At 47.0% G+C, this 24,581-nt stretch overlaps 1 protein-coding gene and 1 non-coding gene across 4 annotated transcripts in view; both read left to right on the plus strand.

Moving 5' to 3' along the window:
• Positions 1 to 1,607: 1,607 nt before the first annotated feature.
• On the plus strand, positions 1,608 to 1,689 carry TRNAL-AAG. Its single transcript has one exon. It is a non-coding gene; the product is annotated as a tRNA-Leu (tRNA).
• A 90-nt stretch (positions 1,690 to 1,779) lies between these two features.
• Positions 1,780 to 24,581, plus strand: part of POLR3E (RNA polymerase III subunit E) — a 29,237-nt gene continuing 6,435 nt past the window's right edge. For 2 of the 3 annotated variants that reach the window (XR_005603114.1, XM_039560020.1), the window contains exons 1-18: positions 1,780 to 1,895; positions 5,895 to 5,976; positions 7,080 to 7,130; positions 7,847 to 7,924; positions 9,441 to 9,556; positions 9,853 to 9,935; positions 10,660 to 10,767; positions 11,212 to 11,261; positions 11,547 to 11,666; positions 12,198 to 12,283; positions 13,320 to 13,364; positions 13,449 to 13,540; positions 14,832 to 14,952; positions 16,565 to 16,646; positions 18,925 to 18,984; positions 19,928 to 20,085; positions 20,365 to 20,429; positions 21,911 to 22,410. Coding sequence is in view for 2 of the 3 variants with exons in the window: in XM_039560020.1 (XP_039415954.1) it covers positions 5,941 to 5,976; positions 7,080 to 7,130; positions 7,847 to 7,924; positions 9,441 to 9,556; positions 9,853 to 9,935; positions 10,660 to 10,767; positions 11,212 to 11,261; positions 11,547 to 11,666; positions 12,198 to 12,283; positions 13,320 to 13,364; positions 13,449 to 13,540; positions 14,832 to 14,952; positions 16,565 to 16,646; positions 18,925 to 18,984; positions 19,928 to 20,085; positions 20,365 to 20,429; positions 21,911 to 22,410 (1,851 nt within the window). In the remaining variant the exon portion in view is untranslated. Of the gene's footprint in view, positions 1,896 to 5,894; positions 5,977 to 7,079; positions 7,131 to 7,846; positions 7,925 to 9,440; positions 9,591 to 9,852; positions 9,936 to 10,659; positions 10,768 to 11,211; positions 11,262 to 11,546; positions 11,667 to 12,197; positions 12,284 to 13,319; positions 13,365 to 13,448; positions 13,541 to 14,831; positions 14,953 to 16,564; positions 16,647 to 18,924; positions 18,985 to 19,927; positions 20,086 to 20,364; positions 20,430 to 21,910; positions 22,411 to 24,581 lie in introns of those variants that run through there. The other variant, XM_039560021.1, reaches the window with a different exon arrangement.

The raw sequence follows: 24,581 nt of genomic DNA on the forward strand, positions 1-24,581 counted from the left end.
ACAGGCAGAATTTCATTTGAAGCTCTCAGGATGGATGCTGGGCAGTGCTGCTAGGGGTGAGTCAGGGTGTTTTCAGGTTTAAGTTCAGGGATATCTCTCAGTTGCTCCCTGACGGACCTGACTCCTGTGTGGGGACAGCTCAGGGGTGTGTAACCATTGGGCCTGGCCCTTAGTCTGGAAGTGTTCAAGACATGTTGAGTCCTTGCTGTTCTGTGGCTGATTCCTGTGCCAGGAAAACAATGTGGTGGGGCTGGTAGCTTGTGTTATAGTTTATGTTCTCCTCTACATTAATTCTTTCTTAATTTGGAAAAAGTCCTGTAATTACAATGGACATCCCACAGGTGAAATGAAAAAACTGGTGACCCAACTGCCACCAGCCTCCTCTCCTCCCTGACCCTCTCCTGCTGCTCTGCAGAGTCAGCTCCCTCTGTTCTTAAAAAGCCTCATGTCCTGAAAAGGCGCTGAACTGAGGGTGTGCAACTGCAGCAGCACTGGAGGAGTTTATTCATGTTTACATGTGTGTGCTGTTATTCCTCAGTACTTGCAGGCAGTGAATGAAATTTTTAGCAAGACTCTGCAATGCTGCAGCTTCTCCTAATGCGAGTGGTGAAATGCAGGCACAGGTTGCCCAGAGAGGTGGTGGATGCCTCATCCCTATAAACATCCAAGGTCAGGTTGGATGGGGCTCTGAGCTACCTGATCTGGTTGAAGATGTCCCTGCTCAGTGCAGGGAGTTGGACTGTCAGACCTTTGAAAGACAGTTCCAACCCCAGCCAAACCCTTCCATGATTCCATGTTCAGCAGCTCCCTGGAAAGAGAGCTGGCACCACCGGGTGCTGCAGGGACAGGCTGTGGGAGGTGCCAGGGGAAAGGGTTGAATGATGCTGTCAGCAGGGATCTAGCAGGTTTATTTTCTCTATCCTATTTAAATGAAATGCCACAAGGACAAGATTAAATCAAGCTGCATTAAGGCTTTGTGGCCTTACGGTAGAGAAGCTGGAATTTTTCTCCAAATACAACCCTTCAGTTGTAACTAAGTGGTGAAAATAACATTAATTCTTTAAGAAAACTTACTAGACTTTCAGGCAAAATGCGGCCAGAGACTCCCAGGGGCAGGTTCATGGAGCACCCGCCGCTGAGGTGTGCTACCACCCCTTTGCAGGAGTGTACTGACTGCTGCCCTGCTGGTCCCTGTGCTGTAACCAAAAGAACAACCCCCCAGCCATAAACTGCTGACTTTGACCGTGCAAACTCAGTGAGTTGTGGCTTTGCAACGGAAAATTAAAACTTTAGAACTTTTTTTAGGCTTTCAGAGGGGGTGCTCGGGAGATGCCACACGTACCGCGCAGGCGGCTGTGCTGCTCCGTGGCATCCACGTGGCAGCGGGCGCGGCGCACAGGGCTCGGGCGCTGCTGCTCCCGCCCGTCCTGGGTGCATCGCGCCGCTCCAAGTGCCGCTGCTTGGAAACGGGCTGAAAAGGAGCCCCCGCGTTTTATTTTCGGGTAGAAGGGGCGTGTGGGGAGCCCGAATGCTGCGGATAGAGGGTGCGGGGAAGAGGAAAGGCGATCTGGAATAAAAGTGTCGCCACGAGAACGCATTGGCACGGCGGTAGCGTGGCCGAGCGGTCTAAGGCGCTGGATTAAGGCTCCAGTCTCTTCGGGGGCGTGGGTTCGAATCCCACCGCTGCCAGCAACGCTTTTTTTGCGCCGCGGGCGGGCGCTATCGCCCCCTAGCGGCGGCGGCGGGAGGGAGAGCATTGTGGGTAGGAGGAGGCGCCGCGTCCCCACGTGCCGGCCCGGGGGCCACCAACATGGCGGCTGCCTGAGCGCTGCCCCACCGACACCGGGAGCGGGGGAGCGGCGCCGCCGCCGCCGCCCGCCCAGCCCGCGGCACAGGTACGCGGGGTCGCGCCGCTTTTGCGCCTTTCGGGGCCGCCCGGGCGGCGCGGACCCTGCGGGAGGTGGCGGGGGAGGAGCGCGGCCTGGGCTGGGGTGGGCTCTGCCTGTGCGGGGAGGGCGGCGGAGATGAGACTGCGAGGACTCGGCGCCGCGGGGGTGCGGGGCGCGCCGCCCTGACAGGACCCGGCACGGGCCGGGGAGCTTGGAGGGGCGGGCGGGGTCCGGGCGCAGCCGCGGCCCCTCGGCTCCCTCAGCAGCACCGGGGGGTGCCGGCCGGTCCTGCCGGGGCTGAGAGCGGCGGCCCCGCCGGTCCTGCCGGGGCCCGCAGCCCCGCGCCTCCCGCCCGGGAAGGGCGCAGCGCACCCGCCCCGAAGTGCAGCGGCTGCCCCTGCCTGGCCCCGGCTCTGCGGGGCTGCAGCCCAGCCCCGCCGTCCCGCCAGGGGGGATTCGCTTCGTCCCCGCGGTCAGGGCGGGTTGCGCGGCTCGCTGTGGCCTCTCCGCGGGGCTCCCTTTCCCCGCACCCCTGCGCTGCCAGGCCGCTGTGTCAGGAGAGGGCGGGCGCCAGGAGAGCGGGGCCGCGTCCGCCCGGGAGCGCTGCCCGCGGGGAGCACGGGACGGGCACCGCGACCTGCCCCGGGAGTGTCACACAGCGGCGGGGGGGACCCCTGCCCCTCGCAGTCAGGCCTGGCACGTCCTGCGCTACGCAAGTATTGAGGTGGTAAAAAAAGGTTTATGCTTGATGCGCAATCTGTTAAACCCTAAAGGTTTGCTTCAGTGACATCACCTCCACAGAGAGGTCCTGGTGCAGAGGAGCTCTCTTAGGTTCACTGCCAGAGGATGACTGTGCAAAGCTGCTTGCAGACGAGGAGAAAATGAAGCAAGTAATTGGGTCAGAATGGTAATTGTCATAAATATATGGAAGGTGCTTCAGCTTCTTTTTCCAGCTTCCATTTTAGTGTGTGCCGTGGGCCACCCTGAGCGAGAGGGTTGCTGAGAGCCCCTTCCAGAGGAGTCCGGGTGCCAGAGTTAGTTGTGGTAGTGATTCAGGAGATAGCACTTTTCCCACGATGCTGTTTCAGCATTTATACTTTCAGGCACTGATGCAGCAGGAATTCTTGGCCTTTCCTTAGCAGTGCATGATTATATGAAGAATATTTCAGGTTTCAGTGTTAGCACTTTTGGGGTCTATTATTACTGACAAATTTAGGTAAGGATGAAATACTGGAGCATTTCTTGCAGGCCTGACTAAAAGTCTGCGTGTCAAATGATGTGCAGATTTGCAATTTACCTTCTCACAGTTATATTCAAGTCTTTGGTAATGAAATGAAATCAAATCTCTAATACTCAAATGCCCTCCTAAGCTCTGAGTTAGATGCAGGATTCAGTCGCTTCATCACTTGATTTTTACAGTTCTTTAACCACAACATTTTTCCTCATTGGTTCAAAATTGTTGGTGTTATGGGCAGCTAATGAGCAGTTTCATGGATTGGTCCGTACATTGGTCACTTTGCAGGAGAAATGAGAAGATTTATATCTCTTGCCCTCCTGTGAACTGTTCTAAAGTTTAATGATTCACACTAATAACTCACATTATACTTTGATTTGCATCTTCAGTCTTAAAGGAAAGTCCCTCTTAAAAGCAAACAGGTCTACCAAAAGAAGTTTGAACCTGCTGACCATGTTTGCTGTCTCTTAGTGTTTGATTGCATTCTGTACCTCTTGTGGTATCATAAATATATGTATATGAGAAATGTGGAAATTACATCACTCTGTATATGTATCTGACATAGGGTTGTGTCTGCATGCCTTCATTCTGATTCAGAGGATTTCTTCATGAGTACTATAAGTTGTGCTGGGACACACTGCTTCCTATTTATAGTGTCAGTCTCACTTTCCAGTAAAAGGATCTGTAGTCATGCTTTGTCTTTACAGGACTAAGAAAAAAATGTAGTTTCTGCAATACAGCATTTTCCCTGAGTAGTGACAGGTGGATTCACAAAGAGATTTTGTGTATAATTGCACAAGCAGCGCTCAGTGAGGGACCAGAGACCAGGTCCTTCAGGCTAAGTTTCTCTGTCCCTCCTTAGCCCAGGGAATCTTAATTTCTCAAAAGTGAAATAACTTTCTCAGAAGAGAGAGAACAAGCCTAGCAGGTACTTGGCGTGCAGGCTGTCAGGAAGGGAAGGGTGGTTCCCAGTTCTCTCAGGGGTGTGAGGAAGGAGGGTTTGTACCCAAGTGTCCCACCTTTTGGGTGTTACCACTTGTCCTCACGCCTCCTGGGCATCCTCCCTTCATCAGCTGTGTGGTGAGTGCAGACTGCAGCCCTTCCATGTCACGCAGAGCTATCAGGTGTTGGGCCACCCAGGGGATGTAAGTGGGGAAAGCAAAAATGGGACTGACAAATCTCATTTCTTTAAAACATATTCTTGTGTATTTCTGGGAAGAACTGGGTGCCTGATCACAGAAAACAGTGATGTCAGTCAGATATCACATACTCAGGGTTTTGCTCACAGCCCAGCCTGGTTAAGGTACTGGCTTTTTGCTGTGAAGGTGTTTTGCATTTCTACAAAATTATTTCAGATAGGAATCTGAAATACTACATCATAAATTTTCAAATACTTATGTATGGTAGAAAGACTCTGGGATACGCAGGTGCATGAAGAAATGGAAAATGCCAGCTCAGTAATGGGAGGGGCACTTTTTTGGTAGCAGAGAGCCTGTAAGTGAAAAATATGGAATCATATTTCTAGGCGGAATGGCAGAAACAGTGCAAGCCCGAATGGTTGTTAATAACACTCGTATCCAGAATGTCCAGCCTCTCTGAAAGGTTTCTTAGATAACTGTGTGTACATTAATGTGATATTTGAGAAGCCTGCATGTCAGCTGAAATATGCTGAGCTGCCTAAATTGTGTGGTGCCTTGAGTATTTGAAAATAATGCCATTGTCTCCTAGATGTAACATGGGTGCTGGGTTCCTTCTTTCCCAGCTGCTCAGTTCCCAGCTGATCCTGGATGCTGTTTCTTCCTCCATAGGAGGTCCAGCAAAGAAGCAAGCTGTCCTCGAGTAGAAAGGACAGTGAGGGAGAATTCCTGAACACGGATCTTGTTTCTTTGCCTGATCATCTTTGTTGCTAAAACTTTCCTTGGTCAGTTTGCGAGTGGTCTTATTTTTTTATGCTTGTCTTGACCAGTATTGGCTGATTAAGAGTATCTTAACATTGTTGCAGTGGCATACCAAATAATTTGTAAATCCTTTTGTTTGATTTCAGCAGGGAAAAACTATTGTTGCTTTAGCTGAGAGATCATTTTTTATTCAGAGGTCTGAACCAGGCACAACACTGACTCCAGCACTGGATTGAACATAATGAACTTTTGTTCCAGAGTATCCAATCCTGAGTTAATGTCAGAGTCTTATGAAGACAAATCTGCTGTTCTGCTGGTTTCGGAGGACTCCAGAAAAGGCTGAGGAGCGTGTTCTGGAGCTCTCATTTAGCAGTACAGTCTGAAGAGTGGCAGATCAGGAGACAAGGCTGCAGTGTGCCAGGGACATGAAATCAAAGTCAGGGTATTCCCAGACGGGAGTATCCGGGACAGAGGTGCTGCAGGGCCAGTTGTGGCTGGGAAAGAGCTGCTACCTGTGTGTTACTGTTACACAGTGTATAGAAGATACACGTTGTGCAAGTGCAAAAGGGGCTTTCCCTCCCTAGGGTGGTTGTTCAGGGCTTTCTTAATAACTGCAGCTTCCACAGAAGTTACAGCAGTTTACCTAGTTTTGAGACATTCACTTGGCTCTATAATTTTGTGGCCTTCGATTAACATTGCTGAGTATTAAGGACCTGTTCATGCAAACACATCCATTCCTCCAAAATGGATTAAACAGAAAAACTAAACAGATTATCACTGAAAGGAACGAAGTTAACTTGATCAGTACTCTAGGCTGCATGTGGTATGTGACGCAGATGAAATTATTCATATGACGTTCCTGTTTTCTTTCAGGTTGTGCCTAGGAATAAGCCAAGAAAAAGCTTTGTTTTATCCTAGCATGGCAAATGAAGAAGATGATCCAATTATACAAGAGGTAAAAGTGCATTGTGGCAGCAGTGAATGTACATGAGAATTTTTTATAATTTTTATTACTACAATTCCCAGTGTTCTTACATTGCTGAAACCACGTGTTATCAACATCAGTGGTTGTCTTATAGCCAATGGCTGGCTCTGTACAAAGAGTTATGTTGTGTGGGCCACGTGTGGCTCATGGTATCTTTTTGTCAGAATAGTCTTGCCCATGTAGGCAGATGCAGCTCAGGTTTTTCACCCTTTGTAATCTGTCCATGGCAGAAGAGAAGGTGAGGAATTTGCTTCTACCACTGTGCTTCCAGTGAACTCCATTGCATGTCTCTGGGAGCTGAAAAAATGGGAGTGACTTTCATGAGTTAGTATCTGTTAAACATGAAGCTACAGTGTTCATGGCTTCTGCTGAAGTAAGGAGTTGTGTTCTGAGTCTGGACTTCTTTAAAGGACTGCTGTGTCCCAAGAAGTAGCCACAGTGTCTTGTCACTTGATATCTGAGTTTACACACCAGAAGTACAAGGAAGGGCAAGTCCATAGAAGGTGAAAAGCCATGAGGAAAGAGTGGCAGTTGTCAGGAGTATACCTAACATGGCAACTTCCATATATTATATTCATGAAACATCTGTGCATTTTCAGTTCTGATGGCCAAAGGCAAGTATTGAACCAGATTGAGGATGTGGGTGTCTCTTGTCTAATTTAGAAAGATTTTGTGCCAAAATACCAGTAACAAATTTACCTTTCAGTCATTCTGCCAAAGTGAGAACTTCCTCCTCTTTCTATAATTGTGATAACAGATTTGCTTCAGTCCCTTGGAGGAAAAAAATTCCTCTTTCACATTTGTTTGCCAAGTTTTCTTAGAGAGGAAAAACACAGCTAGAGTCACTGTCTGCTGCCTCTTTGTAGTGGGGTTTTTAGGTTTGGTTTTTAAAAAGGCCAACTGCAGAATTTCATGTCAAAGTTAGCAAAGAGGAAACTTTTGACAGGAGAGTCGTGAATCTGTTTTGTGTTAGAGTTCATAATGAAAAGCTAGTGTTGTCAGTATTTGAGCTCTAAGGGTTATACTTCTATTACAGCTGGCACCTGATGAAAGTTGTGTGTTTTGCTTTTTAGATTGACGTGTTCCTGGCCAGAAGTCTACTGGAGAAGCTCTATCTGTTTCAGGTATTCCAGTTAACTTTTATGCAGTGATAGTTTGTTTAAAATAAATGCAACGAGCATAGCTTTCCTTAGTGCTTTAGTCTGCCAACATCTTGGATACAGAGAACCTGTTTGGGTCTCAGTTTGGAGTCAGGAGTGAGGCTGGTTGGTGATGGGGCCTGTGGGTGTGCTGGAGACGTGGCAGCTCCAGCAGGATGCTGCTGTGGCTGGGAGATTTCCCTGGGAGACCACACTGTCCTCTCAGCATTCCCAAGGGGCTTGGAAGAGAGACCCACGTGGCTAAACCTGGGTCTGCTCTCCTGACCAGCAACATGCAGACTGTACTCTCTAAGCTAACACTTGTATAAACCCACAGATATTTTACTTCTAATAACTCTACAGAGAGTTAATGCTGAGGGATAAGGTTTTATTTTTCTGCTGGACTAATGTGTGGGACTATTTTCCTGTATTACAGGTTATTGTGGTGTGTGAGGGGCAGGAAGCGGGTTGTGAAGTGACAAAAGCAGAGGGCTGGGAGAGAAACAACAGACTTTCTAGGTCATGCTCCCAAATCCCCTGATGACTCACAAATCAGTCAATTAATTTCTTTTCTTGGTGTCTTGTCTCTGAGATCTGGCAAGTGGATCTGCATGTGAAGGGACAGGGGAAATTGAGTTAATTTCTGTGGAATTCTTTGATCTTTAAAAGAAGAGGGGTGTATGAAATAATCTGTTTTCCAGTATCCCATTCGCCCAGCTTCCATGACCTACGATGATGTTACACATTTATCAGCGAAGATAAAACCAAAGCAGCAAAAGGTTGGTCATCATTTGAGTCCAGTTGGTAAAAGTTGCTTTATGATGTGCAGAATGTACTTAAGAAAAGCACATTGCACTGTTGGGCTGTTCTAACCATGCAGCTACTTGCAGGACCAGGTCTCTATGCTTGAAGGTGTGAGGAGCCTTTTGTGTCTGTGAGGTAGAGTTTAGAATAAAAGTAGTTTATAAATCATGGTGGGAAAGCCACTATTTTAATAGAAAACAGAATCACTCAGGGAAACATAGTCACTAATGCTAATTCAGTCTGTGGATGCTTGTGTGAATTCAGCTTGATTTAAAAGGTCTTTCCAGTATTCAGAGAAGGGTTGAAGAAGGATTGAGCCTCAGAGCCATCCTCTGTCTTTCAGTGTCAGTGCAGGTCTTGATTTCTCTCCTGCCTGGCAGTGAAGCATCAGGAGTCCTTCTGAAATCACTGGGGCTGTACAGGTAAAGTACAGCCAAAGCCAGAGTCATTGCACTTGCTTGCAAACATATCCCAGAACCCCAGCTGTTATTTTACACTGCCTTATTTAAAAACTGCAGCAGTAGATGTCTGTGTTACTAGAATTTGGTTCTGGAAAATGGTTAAGGAAAGTGCTTCAGTGAACTTTGGAGTTAGGATGCCTGTTGTGTTCAGGAAGTCTTTTATTAAAATCAGCAAACATTTGCACTGTAAGCCCTGTGCAGACCTTTGTAAATACACTGTCTCATCCAGGGACTTGAAACTAGTTCAGTTCATGAATAACATAAAGGGGAAGAAAAAAATAAGACAGTAGCTGTGATACACAAATTATAAGGGCTTTGGCACGCCCTGAAGAAGAATATGTACTGTATTGTCATAGTATATAAATAGAAATATTATGCAGGAGAATGCTTATTTTTGGAGATTTGTTTGAAGTTTTAAGTTTATGTGGGGGGAATAGTTCTCTGTGTAACTAAAGGCTTGGAGCTTGTTACAGTGCTCTGACAAGTGAAAGTCAGGAGTAACTGAAGTCCGTGCTGAGCGCCGCGGTCTCGAGTTAGCAGAATCCAGGCCTTTGCCTCTGAAGAGGACAGAGTTACTTGGTATTCTTGGTAGCCAAACCAGAAGGAAATACATCTTAAGAGAGGTTCTGAGTGGGTCCTTGGTGATGGGGGGGGCTTGAAGGAGGTTGCTTGTGCACCGTATCTGTTCTGATAAGTAAATTAGACTGATAATGTAGTGGAAGGTATTCAACAAAGCAAAGGTGTATTTCAGGGCTGCCTAAAGAACTCTGCTTCTTCTGATCCCATTCATTTACACAGGAGTTTGTGTATCTCCAACTTGTTGTTTAAATGACCTCATTGTACCAAATCCTTCTAAGTGCTGCTCATCTCTGTGTGGGAGATTTGCCCTGTGGGTTTGAATGATGCTACATTATGTACTTAAATTTGCTGTAAACTTGTGGAAATGTTAGAAAGTGTGGAGTTGGGTTTTAATTGATATGTTTGGGGTTGTGCCATAGTAATTAGCTGTCTTTCCTCTGATATTCTTTAGGTTGAGCTTGAAATGGCCATTGATACTTTAAATCCTAACTACTGTCGCAGCAAGGGAGAACAGATCGCTCTCAACGTGGATGGCACATGTACAGATGAAACAAGCACCTATTCCTCGTAGGTGTCCTCTTGCCTTCGTTTCCTTTTTGTGGTGAGCACAGATATCTGTATGTCCACCAGTGGCTGTGCAGTCACAGGGGCTGCTTTGAACACTGTTCTGTAGCAAGTATTTCTGGGAATCACCTACATTTTTTGTGGTGCGTCATGAATTCAGATTTGCAGACAGAAGTGATGGATGTTTATCTGCTGCAGTTGTTGGTAGTCCATTTTGAGAATTGGTGTTTTCAGACCTTTGGCACCTGCATGCCACGTTGTCTGTGGGAGACCATCTCACTGCCCTCCTCTATCTGCAGGAAGCTGATGGACAAGCAAACTTTCTGCTCTTCCCAAGCTGCCAGTAATGTTTCCCGCTATGCAGCTGCTGTTTATAAAAAAGGTAAGTTTCTTTTGCTTAACCCTCACATCAGTGAAACATACTCATTTCAGTGCTAAGGTAAGACCTATTTGATTTTTTATTTTTTGGCCTGGATTTTAGTGGACTAATGGGTCTTTAAAGGAAGGAAAATTTTCCCTTATCTGTGTTCCAAGAGTCCTTGAGTAGGTCTAGCAAAATCGTAAATACCATGTAAGAACACCTTGGGTTTATAGATGCCTCCAGAATCCTAGCAGTTTATGGTGGCCTGAAATATACACATTTGTAGCATGAATTTATCATTATTATTTATATTGCTTTCTTAATCTCACTTTGTCTGTCAATTTCCTGTTCAGCAGTTCTTGTCCCTCTCTTGACTGCCCAGACCATCACAGAGTTTTGATCTGGTGGTCATTTGAGATGACAATATGTAGATTGTTTTCAGTGATGGCTATTTTACTGGGGGTCTTCTGGACTATGGGTCAGGCCTGAGCCAGAATGTGGCTCTACAAAATCTGATTTCAACATGGAAGGCAAAATAACAGAAACAGATCTTGGTTTTTCGTATTCCCTTGAAATCCTGAGCACTGGATGAATTTTTCACTTCAATCCCTTTTTACTTTTTGCTATATTAAATTTTTATGCTCAATTGAAGCTGTGGCTTTACAGAGACAGGGAGATAAAGAAAAGTCGTGTCCTCGTGCAGTGGAAAAAATCAATTTTAACCAACATTAATTCTCTTTTTCAGGTGAACTTCACTTGACTCCCCTACATGGAATTCTTCAGCTGAGGCCAAGCTTCACCTACTTGGACAAGGCTGATGCAAAACACCGAGAAAGAGAAGCTGCTAATGAAGGTAAATGCTCCGCAGTTGGGTTTTCTCTGGGGAGGTGAGATACAAGTTCTCTCTATAATTTTGCTGATAAGAGTCATTCTGTTCTGAAGGTGCTTATTCTAACAACACAGTCATTATTAGGCCATTTCTCAGATTATTTCACTGATCTTGGGGTTTTTTTATTGAAATGCTTTGGTGGGCACAGTGAGGGGGATTGGCAGAGGTGCTGGGTAGTGACGAAGGGTAGTGGTGGGGACTGTGTCACCACTGCCACTGGAAAGATCATGGCAACAGGGTGTCCTCTCACGGGAGCAGTGTGGTGCTGTCATACATGGCATAGTTTGGCAGGCTGGGATTGAACCCATGGATATGGAGTTCTCAGTGTGCTTCCTTCCTGCATGGGCCCCCAGACTGGCTTTGGCTCTTTCACTGCACCACTGTGTTTATTTCTGTGTTTTCTGGCAGGTGGTGATTCATCCCAGGATGAAGCTGAGGACGATGTTAAGCAAATTACTGTATGTCCACATTTTCCTTTTTGTGCTGATTCAGGCAACAGTTCACAAGAAAGCTTGACAGTTCAGGGCCAAATGAAAGGACAGCAAACCTCAGCTAGTCCTGCTGACCCTGGGCTTGGGAGGGGGAGGCCAGGTGTTGCACAGGCACAAAGACAGCACTGAGAGCAAGGGGCGATTCATTGGCACTAAGGCCTCTAACTTGTTACTGATATACCAAAGAAATAATGCAGGTGGGGTTTTTCCAAGGGTTTTAGGGCTGTGTTGAATGAGGCCCAAATCTTCTAGGTCCGATTCTCCCGCCCTGAGACCGAACAAGCTCGGCAGCGACGTGTTCAGTCCTATGAGTTCCTGCAGAAGAGACAAGCAGAAGAGCACTGGGTTCACCTACATTATTATGGCTTGAAGGTAGGGGTGTGCTGGCTGCTGAGGAGGCTGCCTGGGCCTGAAGGCTCAGCCAAGTCTAGAACTTAAATCTGGGCCCATGGGAATCAGGGGATCATCAAAAGATAATGAAGAAGTCTGTAGGCTGCAACAGACCCTGCAGTGCTCTGTATCTCCTCTGCTGGATAATGCTTTGGGGTCTCCACACTTCAAAACTGAGAGCTGGACGAACATAAAGGGGGGTCTGAGTGCAAAAATCACTCGGGTCTTGGATTGTGAACTGGACTTCGTGAAAGTCGAGAGTGAGCAATCCTGTTTGGCTGACTTGTGCACATCTGTCAGGAGGTTTCAAAGGCATAGCAAAGGAAATGTTCCCAATCACATGAGCGTTGTACAAGGATGTGAAAGCAGAACATGAGTTAGTGAGGTGGAACACTTGAGTGATGTAGTAATGAATGACAGGGTGGTCATAGTTTGGAATGAGAAATCTAGCTCTCTGGCACTTTGTGTAGTTTCAGTATGTGATAATGACTCTTGTTTTCTCCCTGTCTCCAGGATAGCCGTTCTGAACATGAGCGCCAGTATTTATTTAGTCAAGGTCACGGCCTTGCTGAAAACACGGAATTAATTAAATCTCCCAGGTAATGGTTTGGTGGTTTCCTACAGAAAAGGCATTAATTAGTTGGAATTGTTTTCAGAGTAATAAGCAGGTATATTACTTAAAAATCTGCTCTTTGAAAGTCCTATTCATGATAAAAGTTGAATTGTTTAAAAAAATACAGAAACAAACTAGCTTTCATCTTATTGAGGTTACTTTCTTTGTTTCCCTATACTCTTGAGATTAAAAGCTCTTGTTTTTACTCAGGGTTGTACTTCTTGTACATTATCACAACCCTACATTATTTGGACTGTGAATACTGCAAAGGAAAACTAAAACAAAAGCTTCTTGTGGTTAATATAAAATAATACCCTGAAGCCAATAACTTCTATTGTTAGCAAATCTTATAAAACTTCCCTTTGCAATTTGTGGGGACAACTGAAACTACTTGAAAGGTGTTTGTGTCTGTTTCTTGGTGACTGCAGCTCTACAGGAGCCTTCCACAATGCAGTCAGTGCTTTCCTGTCACCTGATGTAGCCATGGCCCAAGTAACAGTGAAATGGCAGAGTCTGACTCTGGTTAATGGTGTGGGCATGTTTTTCTCAACGTTTAACATCAAGTGGGTCAGTGATAGGTGTTCTGAGGAGGCTTTTGGATCTGATTCTTTCTCACAGACACTGGTAATTGCATGGGTGGGACAGAGTTTTTGCTTGTTGCTGTCCTGATTCCTTCTGTCTGTGGGGCTTCATGTGACCCTGCTGACTGCTGGTCAGAGCACCTGTGTTTAATGTATTTCCTCATGCAGATCCTCTGTTTGGACACCTCTGCTGGTGTCCAAAGAGCTGGGATTCTGACTCACATTTGCTTCATACCTTCTCTTTGGGCAGATGAATGTCAGTAGCTTTTACTAGTTCTGAATTTACTGAGGAGATGGGAGTGGAAGGGAGAGCTCTTTTCAGGCTGATGTTTATTTTGTAGATTTACACAAGCAGGTTTACTCTAAGTAGGAAATTACTGTACTTAAACCTGGGAAGTCCCAAGACAAGCATTTAAAAGAATGTGCTTCCTTTTCTTCTAGTGAATATTTAATGATGCTGATGCCTCCAAGCGTAGAGGAAGAGAAGTAAGTGTTTGTACATAATGTTCAAAGTCCACATTGGCTGGATGCTCTTTTTCATGGGCTGCAAATCTGTTTGTTTACCTGCAGTGACAAACCAATGGCTCCAAGCAATGTGCTTTCTATGGCCCAGCTGAGAACTTTACCCCTTGCTGATCAGATCAAGATCCTGATGAAGAACGGTTTGTAGCTTTTGCAATTCATTTGCACTTCACTTTGTGACTTCTGGTTGCCTCAGATAAGGTTCCTTCCCCAGTATTACCAGTTCTGTCACCCCACCAGACAGACTGTCTGGCTCTCTGATTCTCTGAAGAATCTAAATCCCAAGCCTTTCCTTAAAAAGAGCAGTGACAGCTGATCTGACTGCTAGTACACTTGCTATCAATTTACTCTTAGAAAATTTTCTAATTTGATGATAGCTTTCTGGATACACTTATTTCAGCAGGTATCTCCTGGAATGTGGGGTCTGAGCATGTACAGCCTGCACTTTGGCATTTTCTGGGAAGTTTTTAATGATACACACTTCATGAGTGTTGCCTAGGAATTTAATTTTGTCTCTTCAGGGTTACTCTCTGATGAGAGCAAGTCCTGAGGATTTTTCCTCAGGAGCATCTTGCTTTGTCAACTATCTCTGCTTACAGATATTGCCAAAGGCATTGATCTTTTAAAAATTAATGTTTTATTAATACAGTTCAGCCAGTCAACTCTGATCCAACACAAGCAGGTACTTTTAGAACAGAGGATGCCTATAGCACATGGGGAGACCGAGTAAAACTTAGGCTTTATTTCTTTTCCCAAGACAAATCTTTGCCCATGAACACCTTGAATACCAGTTCGCAGCTGTGTCAGTGGGGTGTGTGTGTGACACAGTGGGGTGTGTGTGTGACACAGTGGTTTGTGTGTGACACAGTGGAGTGTGTGTGACACAGTGGGGTGTGTGTGACACAGTGGGGTGTGTGTGACACAGGGTGTGTGTGTGACACAGTGGGGTGTGTGTGTGACACAGGGTGTGTGTGTGACACTGTGGGGTGTGTGTGTGACACAGGGTGTGTGTGTGACACAGTGGGGTGTGTGTGTGACACAGTGGTGTGTGTGTGACACAGGGTGTGTGTGTGACACAGGGTGTGTGTGACACAGGGTGTGTGTGTGACACAGGGTGTGTGTGTGACACAGGGTGTGTGTGACACAGTGGTGTGTGTGTGACACAGTGGGGTGTGTGTGTGACACTGTGGTGGTGTGTGACACAGGGTGTGTGTGTGACACAGTGGTGTGTGTGTGACACGGTGTGTGTGTGACACAGGGTGTGTGTGTGACACAGGGTGTGTGTGACACTGTGGTGTGTGTGTGACACAGGGTGTGTGTGTGACACAGGGGTGTGTGTGACACAGGGTGTGTGTGTGACACAGGGTGTGTGTGACACTGTGGTGTGTGTGTGACACAGGGTGTGTGTGTGACGCCCTGTTTGCCTTGCAGTGAAGGTGATGCCGTTCGCCAACCTGATGAGTCTGCTGGGCTCGGGCACCGACCCCACGGCCGTGCTGCGCTGCGTGCAGCAGGTGGCGCTGCTGGTCCAGGGAAACTGGGTGGTGAAGAGGTACGGCCCGGCTTTGTACCGGGAGCGCGCCGGGATCGTGCCGGGATCGTACCGGGAACGCGCCGGGATCGTACCGGGAGCGCGCCGGGGTCGTACCGGGATCGTACCGGGATCGTACCGCGCCCATCCTCGCGGCCCAAAACAGCCACGCTCCCAACTGGCAGCTCTGCGAACCTTTGGTTTCGTGCTGTTTGTGCCTTAGTGCAGTCAGCTGCTCCATATCCAAAGGGCTGCTGTGGAAGGATAATGCCCAGTACTGGCCCAAGTGGGGTTATGGCTGAGCAGCGATGCAATCTGTGTTTGCATCTGACTTATGACAGGTTTTTGATGTTGTTTGCACTCACATTCTTTTGTGAGAGAGCTGCTCTGAATTCTTCCAGAGATTAGTGTCAAATAGAAACACAGAAAATCAAACCAATGTCAGCTGTAGTATTTCTTAGCAAAATTCAGGCCTATAAGGATCTCTGTGCAGTCCCCTTGCTGTTCATCAGTGGATGCTGCTCTTGTCAGCTGCAAACTACCCTTTAGAAGGCATTACTTGTTTAATAAATCAAGCGTGGGGGTACTGAATGTACCATGTGAGTTGGAGTCTGTACCATCCTCCTGTTTGATAGGATAAGGCATGCTATTGGGAGTTGAAGTCTAAAATGCAGTATGTTTTGGGTTTTTTTTACCTGGGTGGAGCCCTGCATACAGAGAATTGCAGTCTCTGGAATAGCTGTGTTAAGATGAATGGCATCAGCTACCAGTCCAAGTATGCCAGCAGGATGTTTCAGCTATTGTGGTACAGGCCTGTATTAGCAATGTGACCAGCTTTTACAGCAACCCTGCTGTCCCCCCAGCTGGGACAGGAGGGAGCTGGAAGCGAGTTAAAAGACAGTATTTTAGCATTCAGATTGTTCTTAGGTTATATCTGACTGATTCTTTGCTTCGTAGTCTGAGGAGGATGTGTGGATCTGTAGCGTGTGTGGTGTTTGGGCACAGAGCAGCACACATCAGAGCTTTGAACAGCATGGGGAACCATTTCTTTGGCCTGGGTAGGAGCAAGATCATGAACCTGAGTTGCTGTGGGGCTTTGGAGAGCGTGGTAACACATGCTGCCAGGTGTCCCTGCAAGCAGACAAGGACACAGAGTAATGCTGGTCTTGGGGCTGTTGGTTCGAGTGTGACATTCTGTAATATTGCTCTGTTAAACCCTTGATTGCCTGGAAGGAAATAAAAAACTCTCATGCCCATACATCAGCATTTTGGCTAAATGCTGCCTTCAAGGCTGCATACCAGGTTAGCCTAAGCACTTCTTAGGATCATTCTGGTCCTGTTTACACGGATCCAAGGGAGGGTAGGCTCTGCAAGAACAAAGCAGAGCTTGTCTCTGTGTTGCACACACCTGCTTGCCATAAGGCTGTGCTTTGCTGGTGTAAGCCTTTCTGCACTAGTGTAATTGCAGTGGTGTAATTACAGCAGTATTAATGCCTTTAATGAAAACCACGCTTTGGATAAAGGTATAATTTAACTGCAGAACAGGGAGGGCATGTTTGTTATGTTAATCTTCACTAATGCTATTTTTTCTGGAGTACCTAGTAACTAGTTCCTCTTCCTTTTTAATTAACAGTGATGTCCTCTACCCAAAAGATACTTCTAGTCCCCATAGTGGAGTTCCTGCAGAAGTGCTCTGTAGAGGGAGAGACTTTGTTGTAAGTATAAAAGTGTTTGTTGCTTTTAAAGGAAAACACAGGTGAAGTTTGCCTGGGAGGCCACAGCGTTGCAAAACTCTTCTGCTCTACTGCAGTGAGGTGTTTCCTCCAAGGAAGTTGTTTGTGTGCTTTAATCCTGAAGGTGTTGTTACCAGTCTGCCGTGGGAGTGTTGGTGTAGGCTGACATTGTGTCTGGCTGGCAGGTTCAGATCATCTGTCATTAGCAGCATTCATCCCTTTCTAACACATGCTGTAGAGCCACTATCACATTGCCCCCACAATGTGGGGCTTGCAGAACAGCCAGGACTGGATAATAAAGTGCTTGTTTCTCCAGCTCAGTTTCTGTGGGCTCAGGACTGAGGGCTCAGGAGGGCAGTGTGGGTAAGCCTTGTGCTCCCTGAGCATGCACTGTTGCTCTTTAAAAAGGACTTTATTCCCTAGGGCTGCTAATCAGTGAGAGGACTTTGTTCCCAGGCACCTTTTGTGAGCAGTGGCTGCACATGGAAATTGAAATGAATACAGGTCTTGTAAACACACACATAACCACAGCAAAAAGGAACAACCTCTGCATTGTGTTTATTTTCACTAACCATGGAAAGAATTAAGTTCCTAAGTGGTTCCTAAGTTCATAATCAGTTTATGGCTTCCGCCCCACCAGAGCAAATCTGATGAGTGCCCAGCTCTCATTTGTTTCAGTTAGACCTGATTGTTTTTGCAGAGTTTGTTCGTGAGGGTTAGCTCTGAACAGGAGGATGCTGTGCAGGAGACTGTAAGGGTATTACTGTACTACTGTAAGATCAAACTGATGGTGATTGAAACTGACTTTTCATTGTCTCTTGATGTCTGCCCAAGACACTGCCATATGGAGACCTGGATTCAGGTGTGACCCAGTGACATAAGTGTTTAGGACACAGCAGATTAGGTGACACTTCGTGCATAAAGTTCAGGGACCAGAATTATTACGCTCAGTTAAGTAAGGGATACTGTTTTAACAATTAGGATGAAAAGATACATTATTTTCATTAGAATCATGTCAAATATACCTTCCATGAGAAATGGATCTGCACTGATCTTAAAGGCGAATAATTTGCTGATTAGTACTACAACAAGGAAGAAGTTAAAATGTTAGAAAATAGAAAGGATCAATATTTCTGGTTTTCAGACAAAGAGAAGTGTCTGGTTTTAAGACTCGTAGCATGTAATGCTGTATTGCATCTGTGGAGAAAATGTGTTCTAGCTTGAAAAGTGAACTTGATTTCCCTGGATATATTTGTGTAAAGTAATTAATAAGTTCAAAAAACATTTATGGATTTCTTGTGCTTTAAAACAGAAATGCCCTGTGCCCTAAAGTGAGTGGGGTGGGTGGGTTTGTGTGTTCGTGGGCAGAGAGAAGCTGAATGGGAGAGAAGGAGGCATGGGTGGCGTAGTAGGGCAGGAAGAAATTGTCAGTAATGAGATTTTGGATTCTTAACAACATTATTACTACACACAGACTAAAAGAGGCTGTAGCCTATTTAAATGGAGACAGGAAGAAATGAAAGGTCGTGTTTAGGCAGTGTTTTACCCAAGTCCTGTCAGCCTGCCCTCAGCAGCTCCCCCTCAGGAGCTGCTTTATGGAGCACCTGGCAGTTCCCTACCTGGGGACAAGTGTGTGAGTGACAGGACACGTTGGCATAACTGTGAGTGACAGGACACTTTGGCATAACTGTGAGTGACAGGACACGTTGGCATAACTGTGAGTGACAGGACACTTTGGCATAACTGTGAGTGACTGTGATGGGGATGGAAGAAGGGAACAGGTACTTTTTAGGGGCTCTGTGCTGCTGAAGGGCAACAGTCACCAGCCTCCACAGGCCCCTTTGTAAGAGTGCATGGAGAGTTTCTCTAGGCTGGTGATGAGGTATGTGAGAAGCTGAGCCTCAGGTGTGACTTCTGGGGTCCCAGCATCACTGCAGTGATTTTGTTGGTTTTTTTGTTGTTGTTCAGAAGCTAAATGGAGTTTGAGTTCGAGAGATTCCTCGTAGCTTTTGTAGTCATAGATTTGCCAAGGCACACCATGGCCTCTCAAAGCTTTTGGTCCTGTGTTCATGGCCATTTGAGGACAGAAGGAGCCAGAAAATGTTTTTCCTCTGCCTGGCCGAGAATCACTTCTACATTCTTGAAAGGAATGGGGGTTCTATTTTTGTGGTAACTTCGTTGAACAGGGTCATTGCTACAACTTCAGTAAAGCCACTGCTCCATGCAGTTATTAGGTTTTCCTCTTTTGTTCCCTTCCTAGATGTGGAAGTTCACGCAGGACCGCTGGGTTGTGAGAAAGGAAGTAGCAGCAGTTACAAAAGTGAGTGGAATTTTTTTCTTAAATCAGAAGGTGGTGATAAGTTGGCTAAATGCTGCTGGGCATTGTGTGGGTGTAGATTGTGGATGCTGCTGCAAGCCTTTCCTCTCACAGTGCCTGCTTTGCTCTCCATTTGGAGCAGGTATAGATAATACTCTTTCTAGAGAAAAACATTCTGAGCAGCTCCCACCGTTTCCACAACTCCAAGACTGGCCTTGCAGCTGAGCCCCTGGAATGCATCCTGTCCTCTCATGTGTTTCAGTGCAAAGCTGGGCACAGTTAGAATTGAGCTGACTGCAGGTGCTTACACAGCCCAGAGTGGCTGCTCTGTTTTGGGTGTGTTAAGAGCAACTCTTCCATTGGCATTTGCCAGCTGCAATATTGAGTGAAAACTTTAAAGCAACTCAGGCACCTGAACATTCTGTAAAAAGTGGCAAATGAATGAGAAACATTAAAAAGGACAAAACCCAAATTCTTTAAAACACACTGAAGTGATAAAGCACGAGTCAGTTTGTGGACAGACCATCTATTTTTGGAATGTAAGAACCAGTGCTGTGTAAAAGCTGGGCATGTGTAGGTGCTGCATGTCTGGCCTGCAGCTCTAAAATAAGATTAACACTGTAGAATACGCTTCTCTTCCCCATAGAACCTTTTCATCTCAGTTTGGAAACTCCCTTTTCTTTGCAAAACATGCCGTGAGCTATTTGACTCTGGGGTGATTATTCACCACTGCTCTCTGAAGTCCTGGGCTTCTAACAGTGTGTGAAAGTGTTGGTGCTGCAGAGCAGGATGAGTATCTCTGACTGAGCTGGGTGTGTGCCCGTGGAGGTGCCCCATGTACACCACATCAGCCCAGCTCTCCTGTCTCGTGGCACAGTGCTCATTGCTGCATCTCCCCTGTGTAAACTGACTTCCATGTTACCTGTGCTTTTTCTTTTTCTTTTAGCTTTGCCCAGAAGATGTGAAAGACTTCCTAGAGCACATGTCTGTGGCAAGAATAAACAAAGGTTGGGAGTTCATGCTCCCTTACGATGAAGATTTTGTTAAGAAGCATCCAGATATAGTTCAGAGGCAACAGATGCTGTGGATGGGCATTCAGGCCAAGTAAATAACTTACTGTATTTTGGGGAATAAGCTAAAAGCAAAGAACTGTCTGGTACAAAGGTTCTGTAGACACTGATGGATAATTTGATCTGTATTGTCTCCAAGCTTCTCCCTGCCAGTGTCCAGGCAGTGGTGTGGTGGGGGGTGTTACTGCATCACTCATTCCTGGTTCTTGGCTCCCTGGAGAGATGGAATGTTCTAGCTAATGGCTAAAGCTGGCATGGCTGCATGCAGACATAACAACTGAAACTGTCCTGGAATATTGTCTTTGTCTTTCAGATTAGAAAAGGTCTATAATCTCTTAAAGGAGCACTTGACGCCAAAGAAGCAAGAGGCACAATCAGGTAAATGGAGTTGTGCTTGGATCATGTTGGAGCATAGGCATGTACTCATCCACCCATCCATATTCCTGAGTGATGGTTTGGAGTTTCTTTCTGGTTTTGAATGGGTGGAGACTGGTCTTGTTTAATGTCTTTTCTTTCTTACTATCTCCTCTGGGATATTTAAGACAGATCTTGGTCTGTACTAATGTCACTGATGTTGGGGTGACACCAGCTACTGTGGCATCCTTGTAGCAGAGCAGGGAGGAGCCTGTGGCCCTGGGGACTCACTCTGACACTGTAGAAGCACTGGTTCTGTTACCCACTTGCTCGTTTAAGGCAGCTTGTGGGGTGTAAGCAGCTCCTGCAAGGAGGACAGACAGGGCCAGTGCACAAGGTAGTTTTCACCTCTCAATTTAACGTTAATGCAACTTAATGTGCATGAGATGATTTTTTACTTCCCTGATTTGTATTGTGCTCTCTGGTGTGGTTGAGGGCCAAGCAATTACTGGAGAATGTAATGGCAGGAGGCTGTAAGGAGGTGTGAAGCTGTCTCTTTTTGACATCCTTCTCCACTATGGATGCCAGTGAAAGTATTAAAGTAGTTGCTCCAAAATCCTAAAAGATTGGGAAAACTTGAGATTCCAGAGTTTTAACTGAACATTTGGCTCAGTGCCAGACACTGGAGCAATTGAGGAGTGTAAGCAGGACTGACAAAGGAGCATATGAATCCATTTCAATACCCTGTGTCTGATCTGCTCGGAAGGATGAGGTGGTGGGTTATTTGGAGAGGCTCAGTGAGCCGAACAGCAGGGAAGATAGCAGCATGTGTGCTGGGCATGCCTTTGCCTTAAACTCTGCACTCCTTGCTTTGGTAAGGACTGGATTCCTCTGCTGCCAACACTCCCCTTCTTTCACCTTGGGATGGCTGGGTGTGGAGAGGGGCAGAAGCACAGGATGCCATGGGAAAGAATTCCTCCTGTCCCTTTCTCCCCATTAGTGGATAATAACACTAAGCAGAGAGTCTCAGCCTCTTGTGCTGTGCAGCTCATGCTGCAAGAGTGTTCAGGTTCACTGTTAACCCTTCCACACTCCTCCCTGTACCTGGTGGCATCCTGGTGCTGCCTCTGGCAGAGGCTGCACCAGGCCCCCACCAGCCACTAGAGAATCTAAAAGACAAAAAGAAGAGCTGTTGGACAAAGAAGTATTTGGGTCACAAGCAGAGATGTGTAAGCAGTCTGTATCCTGGTTTCCTGAATTGTGGAAAAGGCCCTGGTGATTGAACAAACACACTTTGCTTCAGATTCCTTGACTGGAACACCCTTCCCCAAGCATTTGGCTTAGAAAAACAAACACACACTGCCTTCAAAAGCCAGCAAAACCCCCAAAAAGTAATGTAAAATCTAATCAACAGACTGGGTTTATGCCTTAGATTTCATAAGTTTCCTGGTTTTATTTCACTATGAGCCCTGCTGAGATTTATGGTACCTTTTGTTTTTTACCAGCTCATCCATTGCTGGTTTCTGGGGAGCAGAGGGTCAACATGGCTAAAGCAAAAGTCAAGCAGAACTATGGGCAGCTGGAGAAGGAGTTCCAGAAGCAGAAGGCAGAGATGAAATCAAACGACACCTCAGCCAAGATGGATGTTCCCAATGCCCGCATTAAAGAGGAGCCCGTGAGTGTGGAGGAGCCCATGGATACCTCGGCCCACAACGAGGGCCTGAACAACGGCCTGGTCAATGGCCTGCACCCAGCCCAGGGCTCCACAGAGCCCCTGAATGGCCACCTGCCCGGGGGCTGCATCGACAGGGTCGCTCAGGAACTGAAGGCCTTTGTGTCGTCGACATTTAAGAAACAATTTGTGCTCACCCTGAGTGAGCTTAAACGGTTATTTAACCTCCACTTAGCCAGTCTGCCTCCAGGACATACCTTGTTCAGTGGCATTTCGGACAAAATGTTACAGGACATGGTGTTGGACACTGGCTGCAAACAGATTTTGGTGCCTGTAAGTATGGGTTTTCCTTGGTGTGGTTTGGGGAAGGGGTGTGTGGGGCACAGTTAAACATCTGAGCTGTGAAATATTTGTGTCCTGTGCTGGTGGACAGGAAGGACAGATGTGCTCGGAGGAACTGTCCCATACTGGACGTGTTGAAACTGCTGGAATTCCATCTGGAGTCCTGCTCCTGGCAGGCCCTGCACTCTGCTCTCTGTGCCCTGTTGTCCTTGGGGCTCTGTTTCCACATCCAAGGTGTTGGGCCACAGTGATTTGCTGTCCCAGCTTGCTCCTGTTACCATGATCTAAGGCAGTCCCAGATTCCCATCGGCTCTCCTGGAATTGCACAAGCTCCTTCCCTAGGGGACAGGCACCCAGCTGGGAGAGGAAAGGTGACATTGACTGCCTGGGAGCAGCAGGGCACACCCAGCAGAGCCTCTGGGAAGCGACAAAGCCCATCTGCAGCAGGTTTCCTTGGCCAGTCTGTTTCCTCTTAGGCTGTGCAGAGGTGTCTGTTTCTGTGTCTGTATGGAAGTGACGTGTGGGATTGCGTGAGACAGAGCAGGGCTGTGAGACTGGATTGCTTAGGAGAGGAAAGGGAATCTGGCATCATGGGAAAGAGCCTAAAAGGAAATTAATTTTACAAGACATCTGGTACTGCTGATTGGGTTACAACCAGAAGGAGCTTGGGAGCAGCTGCCTTTGAGGAGAGAGGAGAAGGAACGTGTGAACTGCTCAAAAGAGGAGGGCTGGGAGAGCCTGGAGCATGGGAGCTGCTGGGGGCCAGCAGGAACGTGTTCAGTCGTGTGCAAAGTACATGTTGTGGCACCTGGGAACTGAGTAACAGCCTGGAAATGTCACTAGGGAGAGCACCAGTTGTGCTGCTTTCTGCTTCCTCCCCTGGCAGTTTCCAAGTCCTGGGGTGGTGCTTGCCTGGAACTGTCTCGGTGCTGGCCAGGCTCTCCCCTGTACCTGGTGTAGTGTGTGCCTCTGCCATGCTGATGGTAAACAGCTGAGGTCATTCCTGCTCTCTTACTTGGAACTGGGACTTGTTTGCTTTGGAAATTTGGGGATTTTGGAAATCTACACGAGGAGTGAAAGTGAGATAGTTTCTCTTTTCAAAAAGCAAAATAAAATCCTGCTGAAGAGGGGTGGCCAGGAGCTTCCTTCTGTTTGGAAAACCCTGACACAGGAGACCTGCAGAGGTGCAGAAGTGGTCCCTGGAATGTCTCTTGAGGAGACTGTTGCAGGTTTTAGTTCTGCTGACTCAGAATTTACCACAACACCCCAGCTCTTGTACAGGAGCCTGTATGAGCCTGTACTGCTGTCAGCAATGTAAATCATTGCCCCCGAGCCTCCCCCTGATGCTCTGTGCAGATGGCAAAGGGGCTGGGGCTGGGTTTACGCTTTGCATGGGCTCAGACACTTGGGAGTTTCTTGATTGTTCCCCTGGACAATTTTGTCAGAAGCCAACAAGGGTGCCTGAGCTCAGGGAAAGCCTGGAGGGTTGTTTAGTGTGGGATTTCATAGTTACTCATTAGTTTTCTGTAATTGAAAGTGCTTTGGTGATAAAAATCAATGATCTGAGGTAATTAAAATGATGTTCTGTGGGGGGTGAAGACACTCTTGGCTTGAGTGCTTACCTGTTATAGAAAACATGTGGCTGAAAATGGCAATTGAAACCTTAGCAGGGGAATGCAGGATCTATTACAGAGCTGACCAACAGCACCCAGGGTATGAGAGAAACAGTATTTGTGGGGAGCCAGAAGAGAGGCCACTCCAGCTGCAGATGTGGCCATGGGGATGCCTGCAGGGTGCTGTGCTTGCTGTGCTTCGTAGCCTCATCAAGCGGGAGGGAAAAGCACGAGTCAGGAAAGGGCAAATCCTGGGCTGGTGCTGCCATGGGAGAGGGTGAGGAGAGGGGACAGACACAGAGGAGAGGAGAGGAGCCCTGGGCAGGCAGGACTTGGTGCCTGTGCCCGGAGCTGTGCAGGCTGAGCCACTCTCCCGCCCCATGGGAAGCGTCTGTGCAGGACTCTGGCTCCTGAGGATCTGCACCCATTTCCTGCAGACTGGGGGGTGACTGGCTCCTGCCAGCTCCCTTCCCAAGGCCCATGGAGTGGCAAGGTTCTGCCAAAGCCTGAGCATATTTTTGAGGCCTCAGGAAATGATGTAACTGTTGT

The sequence above is a fragment of the Corvus cornix genome, chromosome 14, assembly GCF_000738735.6.
Source record: "Corvus cornix cornix isolate S_Up_H32 chromosome 14, ASM73873v5, whole genome shotgun sequence".
NCBI classification, from domain to species: Eukaryota; Metazoa; Chordata; class Aves; order Passeriformes; family Corvidae; genus Corvus; species Corvus cornix.